The sequence below is a fragment of the Cololabis saira genome, chromosome 3 (genome assembly GCF_033807715.1).
Source record: "Cololabis saira isolate AMF1-May2022 chromosome 3, fColSai1.1, whole genome shotgun sequence".
Taxonomy (NCBI): Eukaryota; Metazoa; Chordata; class Actinopteri; order Beloniformes; family Belonidae; genus Cololabis; species Cololabis saira.
The window spans coordinates 47,979,923-47,994,437 of NC_084589.1; the positions used below are offsets into that span (position 1 = coordinate 47,979,923).

Here is a 14,515-nt window from a genome sequence, read left to right on the forward strand (position 1 = left end):
TGTCGAGAAAAATGTTGAAATGTCGAGAAAAAAGTTGAAATATCGAGATTAAAAAGGAAAGGAAAAAGATAGGAAAAAAAGGAAAAAAGAAAAAAAAGAAAATAGAAGAAAAAAAGGAAAACAAAGATCAAACATTTTTGAAAAAGCTCCAGGAGCCACTAGGGCGGCGCTAAAGAGCCGCATGCGGCTCTAGAGCCGCGGGTTGCGACCCCTGATCTAGATATATAAATAAAGCAGACACAAAAAGACCAAACGGACAATGGCCACAATGTCGAAAACTCAAGATAAAAACAGCTCTGCTACCAAAGATAGCAAAATAGCATCACAAGCTGGTGGCAGCTCATGTGGAGCTATAGGACACCCCAGAACGAGCATAACGCCGGGAGACCTACTTTAGATGAAGGGGAACAACGACAACTTGAGAAAGGACATTAACTCACTTCACACAGAAATGAGCGGTAAACTTGATTGTTTGGCCGAGGAGATGCAGGGGCTGAAGGCGCAAATAGGTGAAATGGAGGCGCGAGTGGGGCAAGTGGAGGACTTGGCCATGGAAATGACCGAAGCGTTCACAGCAACTATAAAATGCCAGAAAGCTCTGCAACAGAACCTCAAAGACTTCTGTTTAACTAATTCAGCTGTAAACAAATGTGTTTTATTTTAAAGTCTATTCTCTGAGGTACAGGGAGCCAGTGTAAAGATCTGAACACGTAGTGATGTGGTCCACTTTCTTAGTTCTGGTGAGAACCCGGGCAGCATGCATTCAGAATTAGCTGTAGCCGTCTCATAGACTTGTTAGGCCTATGAACACATCAACTAGATCTACACACTGTGGATAGAACCTCACAGGCCAAGTAGGCATAGTACCCGGTGTGGAAGATCCTCATGAGGAAAAAGCACTGGAGTTAACATATGAAAAAGTAAAAACATTGAAATAAACTTAACAAAATTTTAAAAAAAGTTGATACAAAAGTACATAATAAAATAATTGAAAAATAAGTATTTAAAATAAGAAATAACTAAAGCTGCAAGCAGCGATGAAAGGGCCCTCGCGCGTGCAATTTTCACCAATAAAAGTGAAGGACTCAAAACCAAGTCGGATGACACCACCCATGACTCTTTATGTCAAACCATTCAATGTTATGGCAGAAAATAGGAACTATCAAATATCGACCAATCAGAAGAAAGGGCTGAGCTAATTTGCACTAATTATGGTCAAGGACTCAAAACTGAGTCCGATTACTGGGAACAGGTATTGCGGTTGGTTCATTCCTCAATCTGTGCGAGGCACGGCCTACTACAATGTAAAGTAGTGTACAAAGTTCGCTACACTAATTTGAGGCTTTCTCGAATTTATCCAAATGCACCTGACTCCTGTAACAGGTGCAAACAATCCCCAGCTGACCATTCTCATATGTTCTGGTCCTGTCCCAGGCTTTCCACATTCTGGTCGGAAATCTTTAAAACTCTTAGCACAGCATATAACACAACCATCTCTCCTGATCCGCTCTTAGCTTTGTTTGGGGCCCCCCTACAGCCTTTGACTTCTAGAGTCTTAAAGAATGTCCTTGCTTTCACCACCCTGTTAGCCAGACGCCTTATACTCCTTAAATGGAAACACTCTCACCCTCCATCTCATAGTAGGTGGGTGGAAGAAATTCTACTGGTCATGAGTCTTGAGAAGCTTAGGTTTGCCCTCAAAGGTTCCTTAGATTCATTTGAGAGGACCTGGAGACCTCTGCTAGGTCATTTTGAGTCTTTGACATCTCTAGGTTGATGTGCTGACTAAGCCCCCCCTCCCCTCATTTTTAATTTTTTATTTGTTGTTTTTTGTTTGTTTGTTTGCTGGTTTTTTTGTTTTCCTCTTTATACTTGGTTGTTTTCTTGTCGATGGGTTTGTTGTGAGTGCGGTTGTGGGGATGGGAATGTGGGAGGGATAAAGAAAAGTGGGGAAAAAAGGAAGGAGGGAAGTATTTCCTGTTATATTGCTGTATTACCGTTCTGTCGTGAAACTACTTCCAATAAAAAGAATCTTAAAAAAAAAAAAAAAAAACTGAGTTCAATGACATCACCCACGAGTCTTTATGTCAAACCATTCAAAAGTTATGGCAGAAAGTAGGAACTATCAAATATGGACCTATCGTCGCCACCTTAACGCTTTTGACTAAGAAAAGTAATGCGCATCGTCGCACATTATGATGTATAACACACCTGGGGGCACGTTACATTTCGGGCGAAAAAGCGGCTGAAGAAATGGCATAAATTTCGCCAAAACTACACAATTAATTAACAATGGCCGACTTCCTGTTCGGTTTCGGCCATGGCGCCAAGAGACTTTTCTTTAAGTTGCGACATGATACAGGTGTGTACCGATTTTCGTGCATATACGTCAAACCATATTGTGGGGCTTGAGGCACGAAGTTTTCTAGGGGGCGCTGTTGAGCCATTAGGCCACACCCATTCATGCAAACCATGAAATATCACATTTTTCGCCAGGCCTGGCTTGCATTCAAAATTTGGTGACTTTTGTGGCACGTTTAGGGAGGCAAAAAGGCCCTCATTTCGTTGGAACCAAATAACTTTATTTCTCTCTATATCTCCATTAACAATGACAAAACTGGTGAAAAAATGTATTTTATAATATACAAATAGTACAAAAAAGTTACTAATTTGCCAAGAGAAGCAGAACCATTTTTAAAAAGCTAACATAAAACTGAACTTATTAGAATTATACCTTCAGATTTCTTTCTCTCAGAATAACAGATTAAACACATTTCTATCACTGTTTTTTTTCTAACATGTCTGTGCCATTTTAATGAACACTTCTAGAAAAAGCTGCCACAAACTCATACACACATTTTATCCAATATGAATACAATTGTGACTTCTTAAACTAAAAAGCTGCCCCACACTGATCACATGTACGGCTTCTCTCCGTTGTGAACACGTTGGTGCTTCGTTAAAGCACCTGATTGAGTAAAAGCTGCCCCACACTGATCACATCTGTATGGCTTCTCTCCAGTGTGAACACGTTGGTGATTCTTTAAAGCCCCTGATTGAGTAAAAGCTGCCCCACACTGATCACACCTGTACGGCTTCTCCCCACTGTGAACAAGTTGGTGACTTCTTAAATGACCCGATTCAGTAAAAGCTGCCCCACACTGATCACATCTGTACGGCTTCTCCCCACTGTGAACACGTTGGTGACTTCTTAAATTACCCAATTGAGTAAAAGCTGCCCCACACTGATCACATCTGTACAGCTTCTCTCCACTGTGAACACGTTGGTGACGTCTTAAGTTACCCGATGCAGTAAAAGCTGCCCCACACTGATCACATCTGTACGGCTTGTCTCCAGTGTGAATACGTTGGTGACTTCTTAAATTACCTGATGTGGTAAAAGCTGCCCCACACTGATCACATCTGTACGGCTTCTCTCCACTGTGAACACGTTGGTGCCTCGTTAAAGCACCCGATTCAATAAAAGCTGCCCCACACTGATCACATCTGTACAGCTTCTCTCCAGTGTGAACACGTTGGTGACGTCTTAAATGACCTGATGTGGTAAAAGCTACCCCACACTGATCACATCTGTACGGCTTCTCTCCAGTGTGAACACGTTGGTGACTTCTTAAAGCACCCGATTCAGTAAAAGCTGCCCCACACTGATCACATCTGTAAGGCTTCTCTCCACTGTGAATGCGTTGGTGACTTCTTAAATGACCCGATTCAGTAAAAGCTGCCCCACACTGATCACATCTGTACGGCTTCTCTCCACTGTGAACACGTTGGTGACTTCTTAAAGTACCCAATTTAGTAAAAGCTGCCCCACACTGATCACATTTGTACGGCTTCTCTCCAGTGTGAATACGTTGGTGATTTCTTAAAGTACCTGATGTGCTAAAAGCTGCCCCACACTGATCACATCTGTATGGCTTCTCTCCAGTGTGAATACGTTGGTGACTTCTTAAAGTACCTGATTCAGTAAAAGCTGCCCCACATTGATCACATTTGTACGGCTTCTTTCCAGTGTGAATACGTTGGTGACCTCTTAAATGACCCGATTTAGTAAAAGCTGCCCCACACTGATCACATTTGTACGGCTTCTCTCCAGTGTGAATCCTCTTATGGCTCTTCAAGGATGATGAAGTGGTGAGGACTTTCTCACACTGATCACAGGGGTAACCTGTGGGCTTCTCTTTGCCTTTACGTTTCTGTAAAGAAAGAAAGAGACTTAGATCCTGTTGTCGGTTGACCTGTCAAAAGTTTATTCAGTTGTATTTAATAGCTTTCTATCATGGTGATTGCAGTGAAACAAAGAATCATTTTCTAGGGGTCATATTAACCATGTCCTGTAACAACTATTTCTTTACAGACAAAAACATTCAAATAAAAAAATCTCGGAAGGTCAGAACAAAAAGCAAGTGGTGAAAGCTGCTGAAACGAAAACCCTTAGAACACATTCATCAACTGTTTACCGAAGCCACTTGAGATGACCGATCTCAAACTCTCATTAGAAATGTTGTCTTTAAAACAGTTTTGACGGGGACATGGTGGCGCAGCTGGTAGTGCAGCCGTCTCACAGCAAGAAGGTCCTGGGTTCGATTCCCGCCGGGGACGCTGTGGGCGCTGAAGTGCGTGTTAGTTCCCCCATGACTTCAGCACCCACACCCTGGGTTGGGTTGGCGAAAGGGGCTTTCTGTGTGGAGTTTGCATGTTCTCCCTGTGTTCCCTTGGTGGCTAATGTGAGCTACCCTCACAAAAACACACAGTCCTGGGCTACACATGCCCCCTCTGGCCAGCCGGTCAATTTTATGTCAATTTTAATAAACATTTTAGAAAAAAACTATGCATTTTAAATAGGGTTGCAACTAACGACTATTTTAATAGTCAACTAGTCATCATCATTAGTCGATTAATCGGATAATTAGTAATTTTTTCTTAAATTTAGTATGAGGTTGCTTTAATTATGTGGCAAATGATAATAAACACGAGAAAGATGGGTACTTCAATGAAAAATAGATATTTTATTCAATTTTGCTGCTGTTCATACAAAAAGTAAATAAAAGGCCAAGGGCAGGCACAGTAATCAGGCAGTATAGACATAAATCCATAAATAAATAAACCTCTGTCCATTATTTTTCATTTTTTAAGGACAGGCAATTGTATTATATAAAAAATAAATGATCAAATAAAACGTCTCTAATTTTTTCTCCATCAAGTGGGTGAAATGGGTTCTGGATGGCAGGACGTTCTCTGGGTTGAACAGGTGCATCATTTGTTGAAACCATGGGGTTGAAACCCGTCAGCATCAACCATGGAGAGCTGCTCATATCACAGATCAGCTGTATGGGCTCAAATTAATGAAGTATTTTGTATCTGTAAATAAACTTTGTACTTGTAGAAATATTTTGTGCGTGTGCAAAAAATATTTGTACTTTCAAAAAATATTTGTACTTCTAGATACAAAGCTACAAAGTTTTTTTTACAAAGCTACAAACTTTTTTTGTGGCAAGACTGGGCTGCAAACTAATACAAGTAAATTGACTTATTTTCATAAAGCACCTTTCTACAAAGAAATTTACGTTTTACGTCTCATTTATTCATTCACACACGCACTAATATACTTGGGAAACAGTTAGGCACCAAATATAATATATTTAATTTTCTCAGATGGCAAAAATAAGAACTTTATTGATCCCACATAGGAGTAATTCATGTTATATCAGCTATACAGAACAAGGTAGTGCCGAAAAACAATATATATTCCCCCTCACAAAAATAGAGACATATTTTTTTATCAACAAAACAAATTTAAAAAAATTCAAATAACAAAATAACATATTTGAACCATTTTTCAGACAATAAAATAACAATAACAACAAAATGTAATGTAATGTATAAAAATGTAAAATATGCTTTGTTAATGAGAGAATATGTTTCTCTATTTTTCTTATTTTTGTGAGGGGGGAATATATATTGTTTTTCGGCATAACATGAATTACTCCTATGTGGGATCAATAAAGTTCTTATTTTTGCCGTCTGAGAAAATTAAATATATTATATTTGGTGCCTAACTGTTTCCCAAGAATATTAGTGCGTGTGTGAATGAATAAATAAGACGTGGTTGTGACGGAAATAACTTGGAGGGACAAAATGCACGGCCAAACGGAAATATGAAGGTAAACACAGGAGGTTTTTAACAGAGTGGGAGAGTTTAATATATATATATATATATATATATATATATATATATATATATATATATATATACACACACACATATATATACACACATACATACATACACATTTACATAGTCCCATATTTGTATGACTGGAGGGAGAGAGTACCGTCACCTATTTTTTCCCACTTAAAGCACTGCTTCAAACGCTCGTACATTATCAACGTGCTCCCGTGATAAGCAAGGTCTGCTTTGCAAACCTTGCAAGTAATCTTTTTATTCGCCATATCCAGGCTAAAACGCTCCCAAACCTTTGAAGTTTTGTTACCCGCAGCTGCGCTGAGACGCAAGAAAAAAAAAAAAAGCTGCGCTGAGACTCTGAGTGTTGCGCGGTTCTCCGCAGAGATTGTATGTGATGAAGTGAAGTGAGATGCCTCACTCCATTGGAAAAAAAAACGTCTGGTGACAATTTTGATTATCGATTTTTGTCGACAACGTCGGCGAATCGTTGCAGCCCTAATTATGATCGGAACCCAAGCCATTTCACGGCCCGGTAGGAACAGCTCTGCGGCCCGGTACCGGTCCGGGGGTTGGGAATCACGGCTCTAGTGTATCTCTCCTTTGCCTTGAACAGGCTGTGTGCTGCAAAATGTGCTGCAATTCGGTCCCGAATTTCCCGCGCTGGGCTGCGGATGTGACGTCACATGACGCTGCATGCACGTTCTCCCCGTTCTCCCGTGCCGGCTTCACTGTTGGCTGCAGTACCCCCAACAGCCATCGTGGTGAAGGGTGGCGCTAGAGAGTCTCATTTCTTAAAAGGAGCCTCAAGCTCCTTTGAATTCATTGGGCATTAAAATTATGAAATTAAATTTATAAAATTGAAAGTTTAAAGTCCCTATAAGGCCCAAATAGCTCACAGATGACCATAAAAAAAATTCATTGGGAGTTATGCGAATGTGTGAGTAATAATAAAGAAATTCTTTCACTCAGTTATTTGAAAACACTAGTGTGGAGAAATCTTGTAGTTGTTAATGAACAGGATCAGTGTAGGTTTTTTTTATTAAATACAAACTTATCTGAGTGCATTACTTTTTTTTTGCCAAGGTGTTTTTTTGTAATATCACACTGTGTCCTCTGACAGGACATAGTGTAGGAGACCTGATTCTAATTAATGGTCCTCATTAGTTTGTCATCAAGGTCTGTACAACTCTGTTGATGACACAGCTCCTTGTATCATGGTGTGCTGAAAGCAGGGTAGCATCTAAAACAAGCAGGGCAGGGGGGCCTGAGGACAGGAATTGAAAACCCTTGCTCTGGAGGATTGCGTCAGCAAGCTAAAAGCTAAGACCATTGATCTGGAATCCCGCAGCCAACGTAACAACATACGGATAGCGGGAGTGCTGGAGTCTGCAGAGGGCACACAGCCCACTACCTTCTTCTCTAATCTCCTGCTCGAAATACTCGGCGATGAGGTTCTGAGTTCGCCCCCGGAGCTGGACCGAGCCCACAGAGCCCTGACCGCTAAGCTGCCCAGGCGTAGGCCAAGACTGGTTATTGCACGGATTCACAACTACAGGGTTAAGGAAAAGATCATCCAAGAAGCTCGCAAGAACTATCCTACCAGGGGAACCCGGTGGCGATCTTTGAGGACTACTGCCCTGAGATTATGGAACAGCGCACAGTTTATCGGGAGGTGATGTTCACACTCTACCAGCGGGGACCCAAGCCATCGCTGCTGTACCCAGCGATGCTGAGAATCACGACCAAAGACGGTGGGAGCAAATACCTTGCTTCGGTGAAGGATGCCAAGGACTTTTTGGCGTTACTAAACTGAAGCAAACATAATGTAGGAGCCGAATCCATTAGTATTGAGCACTGGATTGGGTGATGGCTGGGTTTAATGAATGAAGGCACCTCAGTGGCTCCTTGTCGTAGGAGTGTCTCTGTGGGTGGCAGGGCTCCAGACTAACTTTTTCACAGGTAGCACTGGTGCCACCTAGCTTTTCATTTAGTAGCACCAAACCAAATTAGGTAGCACCATATTTTTCACTGCTAACATTAGTTACATTATTAAGCATTAATTAACTGTTTACAGATTAACAATCATTATGTATAGGAAACACATATAGCCTACAGTTAGGCTAATTAATGTGATGAGTTAGTTAATAAATTAAAAGTTGGATAATATAATTTATATACATGCTTAGTAATGTTAATGTACTAACTAATGTTAGGCTAATTAAGGTGACTTTATGGTAAAGTGCATTTTTGCAGCAATATCGCTGCAGAACCAAGAAAATGCTACATTTAGTCTGGGCTACCTCACCCATCAGACAATCTAGCAACAAAAATAAATATAACCATTAATATACAGGGCTGTCTCAGAAAATTAGAATATTGTGATAAAGTTCTTTATTTTCTGTAATGCAGAAATGTCATACATTCTGGATTCATTAAAAATCAACTGAAATATTGCAAGCCTTTTATTATTTTAATATTGCTGATCATGGCTTACAGCTTAAGAAAACTCAAATATCCTATCTCAAAAAATTAGAATATTCTGGGAATCTTAATCTTAAACTGTACACCATAATCAGCAATATTAAAATAATAAAAGGCTTGCAATATTTCAGTTGATTTGTAATGAATCCAGAATGTATGACATTTTTGTTTTTTTAAATTGCATTACAGAAAATAAAGAACTTTATCACAATATTCTAATTTTCTGAGACAGTCCTGTAAACTTGCTGGCGTGGTTGTGCTTGAACCATTTCTGAATATCCATGGTTACTTTGTGTTAACGGAGCAGCAGAGAGCAGCGTCTTGCTGCTGCAGGAAACTGCGCGCTGGACGCAAATGAGTGACGGACACTGGCTGATTTATGGTACCGCGTTACACCAACGCAGATCTTACGGCGTAGGATACGCGGGGACGGTGCGTACCTTGCGCGTCGCCGCGTACCCGACGCCGTAGATTTAACGCGGAACCATAAATGAGGCTTAACGCGGGCGCATTTATCAGTTTTCTTTTCGTCTTTTCAACTGAGCAAACACATAAACTGAGGGCGCAATGCTGATGCACCCTCGTAGAACCGGGCCTGGGCCTGTCCCTCGTATCTTAACCACGGGAACCGTGCCATTGTTGTTGAAAGCTGTACTTTTTTTTCTTCTCCCCACTCTCCCCCGGGTCTTTCGCCAACCTGTCACTCTCTTCCTCAGAAGAAGAAGAATCCGATTCTTGTCGTTCCCTCTGCTAACCATTCTCCTCCTCCTCCACCAGCCTCTGGCACATCTTTCTTCTTAAAATAATCGACTATAGACCGCTTCATACTGCGCTTTGTTTACCTTTTTGAGCGCGCTGCGTGTACGCACGTAACGTGCGCACACCGTACCAGGTGCAGTCAGACACAGAGAGAGGAGAAATAGGACTCGCAGGAATGAGCCAGAAAGTAAGATTGTATTATCAACCACTCCATTAATGCACTAACACAGCCGAGTGAAAAAAAAATATATATATATATATTTTTTTTCCACTAGCACCGGAGCGACCTCATTAAATTTTAACTCGCACCTTAATAAATTAGGTCGCATATGCGACCTAATAGGTCGCACTCTGGAGCCCTGGTGGGTGGTCTTTGGGCGTCTACAAATAAGGCTTCTCTTCCGCTCGCACCGGCAGGCTGGCTGGCTTATGGAGGTGGGGTGAGCTGGGAGAGAGCATACTTTGTTGACCGCACTACGCACTACGCATTTTGTATCTTGATATCAACTGACACTCATTGATTGCTCATTCTTTAAGCTATTTTGCACATATTTATTACAAGTATTGAACTGTATTGTGATAATTGATGCACTGAAATAGTAAACCCCTTTTTAAACTTGAGGTTATTGTTTGGACAGTGATTATTATATTAACGTGCGCGTCGGACAGTTTTAGTATCTCCCATGCTTAGCCTGCCGGTTGATTGATCAATTGGGGTCATTATCAGCCACTATATAGTCAACAAAGGTGTATTTGAAGCGTTGATCCACGGAAAGTTCGAGTTGGCGTCCTATTCCTGTTTGTTTGCAGCGCTTCAAACCAAGAAATGAACGCGCGCGGGCGCGCGCGTCAGCGGCATTAAGGTTTCATTCATTCATTCATTCACTGTCATTCACACGGCCTCTCCTTTTCATTCATTCATTCACTGTCGTATTCACACGTCCTCTCCTTTGATTTATTCATAACCTGTACGTTGCAAAGCACACATAGCCGAAACACAGCTGTGGCACGCAAGCCATTCACACAAATACGCACATTGATTATGCGCGCGGGCGCATACACATATTCAATACGCATAAAGGCGCATGTACGCTATTGTTCCCCGTTAGGACAAGCTGCTTTAGCCTATGGCTCCGGTTATAGGCTATTGGTTTGTTATTTTCTGTGCATGTACGGGTTCGGCCCGCATTTAAAAGGCTCTGGTTGGGTCGGCCCGGGAGTGCCGTCTCACACGTGAGATATATAGGCACATAAATACCCATCGTTTCATGTTGAAGACATAGGGTTGCATTGATAGTCTAGATTTTGGTTAGGCAGTTTAGGTGGGAACAATAGCTTTGAGATACGCACACACACACGCACACACACGCACACACACGCACACACACACGCACACTTACTCTGGCTGTGTATGCTGTTTTTTGACTTGGGTGTGAATGTTTTTTGTTGGTCTCCAGAATTTTCTCCTCATCTTGGCTTTGTTTGGATTTTGAATTTGACTTTAAACATTTTATTGCAAAATGAGTTCAAGTTCAAGGCCTGCTTCTAATGTTGATACAAATGAGCAGAAAAGACAATCGATGCTCACTGCCAAAGCATTGGCAAACAAAATTGAATATCTTCAAAAAGAAAGAAAATCTAAAGTTAACAAGATTGAAGCACTTTTAAAAGAACTTAATGGACTTATGAATAATGTTGATAATGCTCAGTCTGTTACACTCCATCTTCACACTGTGTCTGCACTGTATGATGAAGCAAGGCAACTTCATGATTCTGTCATTTCATTGCTCCATACAGAGGAACGTGAAAGACAAAATGCTTGGTTTGCAAAAGTGCACAAAAACAAAGTTGCTTTCATTGAAAATGCAAACACATGGCTCTCAGAAGTAAATAGCCAAATGCAAGGTGCACTGCAGTTACATGAGGATGTTATCTCTGCCTCATCTCAGTCACACATACCTCTGGTTGAAATACTTGCTGTGAATAACGATATTGATGTTTGTGTTTCAGAACAGATTCCTGAGGTGGGAACCTCTGTTGCTTTTGACGACGTTAACCCAGATGACAGTATTTCTAATGTTGCAGTTGAGTCATCAAAGAAAAGGAGCACTGCAGGAAGTAGGTGTAGGTCCATTACCTCATCTACTGCATCTGCACGTGTTATTGCAGAAGCAGAAATGGCAGCATTACTAGCTCGTCAGCATCTGCTAAAGGAGAAACATGCTCTTGAAGAAGAAGAAGTAATGCTTAGGAAGAAGAAAGAGAAGTTGGACCTGGATATGGAGATAGCAGCATCAGCAGCTAAAATAAGCTACTTGAAGGTCTCGAGCACCTCGCGAGTGTCTGTATCTAGCGGGGCAGATGGGATGAATTCCTACCTTGATAAGAGGACACAAAAGGTTCCTTGTGCGCTGGATGCTGATGCTGAGACCTTTTTCCCTGTGTCAGTGAGGCAGTCATCTCAGCCTGCCTCAACAGGTTTACCACAGTCACGTTCACATCTTGTGGATGCTCGGCCTAAGCAGCCACGTCCATCTTTCCTTGACCCTCAGTCTAAGAAGAATGTGGGGCTGCTGTCTCAATCTGCTTTAGACCATCTGCACCAGAGGCCCAGACTTGAGGTGCTACAAAGTGTAGCCTATGAAGATCATCCTCAGTCGCAGCAGCTGCAGTCAGCTCAGTCAGACCAGCATGCTCCTGTAGAGCAGGGAGGTTCTGATCATGGTCAGCTGATTTCTGTCTTGGAGAGGCAAAACCAGATCACCTCTTTGCTGGCTGAACAACAGTCATTATTCTTTCTTCCTAGGCGCGACATTCAGGTCTTTCATGGTGATCCCTTGGAGTATCAAACCTTCATCAGAGCTTTCGAACACAGCATCGAAGAGAAGACTCGCAGCGCCAAAGATTGTCTCTATTATCTTGAGCAGTATACTAAGGGGCAGCCCAGAGACATGGTTCGAAGCTGTCAGCACATGTCCGCAGAAAGTGGCTATGCTAAAGCTAAGTCCTTACTGCAACAGCACTTTGGCGACCCACTGAAGATCACGTCTGCGTATATGGAAAAGGTCTTCTTGTGGCCAGCGATTAGGTCAGAGGACGTCGCTGCTCTTCAGTCTTACAGTTTCTTGTTGCGATCTTGCTGCAACACTCTTGAAGAGTTTGAGTCCACACACGAGCTGGATGTCCCCGCTAATATGCAGGCTGTCATTAAGAAGCTGCCATATAAGCTCAGGGACAAGTGGAGAGATGCTGCCTGCAGTTTGCAGGAGAAGAACCATCGCAGAGCCTCCTTTCGTGACATAGTTACGTTTATTGAAAGGCAGGTGAAGATCGCCAGCGATCCAATCTTTGGGGACTTACAGGATTCCTCCCCTGCAGTATCGAGAAAGGAAGCGAGGCCCACTAAACCTCAGTCCTTTTCTAGGCCCAAGGGAAGTAGCTTTGCGACCACTGTTGCTTCAGTCAACAGTAGTAATGACACCATAAAGAAGGAGAACAGTCCACCTGTTGGAGTTTGCTTGCTTTGTGGAGCTAGACATACCCTGGACATGTGCTCTCTATTGGCAAAGAGGTCACACAGTGATAAGATGTCCTTCTTAAAAGAGAAAGGGGTGTGCTTTGGCTGTATGTGCATTGGGCACAGAAGCAAAGATTGCCACAAGCGCCTTGTGTGCAGGGTGTGCAACTTGAAACACCCTACTATGTTGCACATTTACTCCAAAGACAGGGAAGAGTCTGCCAAAGGGCAAACAGGAACAGCAGATGGAAGTGCTTTGGTCAAGGTGCAGTCCAGTGGTCTTACTGGGGCCGGAGAGAGTGACTGCACTCTTGCCATACTTCCCGTTCGGGTGAAGTCCAAAAAGGGTCATGCTACAGTGGTCACATATGCTTTTCTTGATCCTGGGAGCTCGGCTTCATTTTGCACAGAAGGGCTTATGAACCGACTGAACCTCTCAGGAAGAAGGTCTGACATTCTCCTAAGGACAATGGGTCAGGAGAAGGTCGTGAGCAGTCACATTGTGAGGGACTTGGAGGTAGCTGGGCTGGACACAGATTGTTTCTGTGAGCTACCTGAACTGTTCACGCAGAATTGCATGCCTGTCCACCAAGGCAACATCCCTAGGCAGGAAGATCTGCGGAATTGGCCGCACCTTGAACACATCGACATAACAGCGATCGACTCAGGGGTAGATCTTCTTATTGGAACCAATGTTCCAAGGGCTCTAGAGCCATGGGGGGTGGTCAGGAGTGTGGGTTGTGGTCCTTATGCCATTCGAACCATGTTGGGTTGGACGGTGAATGGTCCTCTTCGAGGTGACTGCACCAACGACACCGCTTGCATGAGTCATGATGTAACAGTCAATCGGATTTCATTTGCAAGACTTGACCAGCTGTTGGAGCAGCAGACGAAGGCAGACTTTCCTGAATGCATTCAGGATGAGCACCTCAGGCTGTCGAGGGAAGATCTTGAAGTTAAAACGGTGTCTGTGAACGTGATTCAGGCCAATGAGCAGGCAGATGTGGTCATGCAGTTCATTGGTCACTTCTCGTCTTGGTTCCGCCTGAGAAAGATGGTTGGTTGGTTGCTCAGGATTAAGAGGCTGTTGTTGGAGCTGGCTCAGAAGCGGAGGCTTCTTGTCTTGTCTGGTCTGGAGGAAGAGAAGCTGCAAGAGGAGATGCAGACTGTCAGAACTCAAGCTGCGAAGGGTCTCCTTTCGGTTGAAGAGCTTGACAACGCAGAAACTGCCATCATTGGCTTTTGTCAAGAGAAGAGGTTTTCTGAAGAAATGGCTGGCTTGTGGAAAGGAGAAGGCGTGAAGAAAACCAGTCATTTGTACCGGTTCAATCCTATTCTTGAGGGTGGTATTCTAAGGGTTGGTGGCAGGCTTTGGAGAGTAGCCATGCCAGAGGAGGCAAAACATCCAGCTATCTTGGCCAGGGACTTTCACGCTTCCGACCTCCTTCTGCGTCATATTCATCAAGTGACAGGGCATGGTGGACGTAACCACATGCTGTCGGTACTTCGTCAGAGATGTTGGATCCCAGGAGCCAGCGTTGCTATTAGGAAGG

At 42.9% G+C, this 14,515-nt stretch overlaps 1 protein-coding gene across 1 annotated transcript; it reads right to left on the reverse strand.

The window, feature by feature from the left end:
• Nucleotides 1–2,461: 2,461 nt before the first annotated feature.
• LOC133440721 (zinc finger protein 501-like) lies at nucleotides 2,462–8,047 on the reverse strand. Its single transcript, XM_061718040.1, has 3 exons — nucleotides 7,926–8,047; nucleotides 7,806–7,842; nucleotides 2,462–4,256 (listed from the first exon to the last, which is right to left on the reverse strand). The coding sequence occupies exons 1-3, from the start codon at nucleotides 8,045–8,047 to the stop codon at nucleotides 2,916–2,918; spliced, it is 1,500 nt and encodes a 499-aa protein (XP_061574024.1). The 3' UTR covers nucleotides 2,462–2,915.
• Nucleotides 8,048–14,515: the final 6,468 nt, after the last annotated feature.

Bases quoted from the DNA above. Each gene is read 5' to 3' on its own strand.
- LOC133440721 (XM_061718040.1), bottom strand. From the start codon at position 8,047: ATGGATTCGGCTCCTACATTATGTTTGCTTCAGTTTAGTAACGCCAAA. The intron at 7,843-7,925 runs GTACAGCAGCGA...CCATAATCTCAG, and splicing joins GTGATTCTCAGCATCGCTGG to GGCAGTAGTCCTCAAAGATC. The intron at 4,257-7,805 runs GTAGGATAGTTC...AACTTTTGACAG, and splicing joins ATCGCCACCGGGTTCCCCTG to GTCAACCGACAACAGGATCT.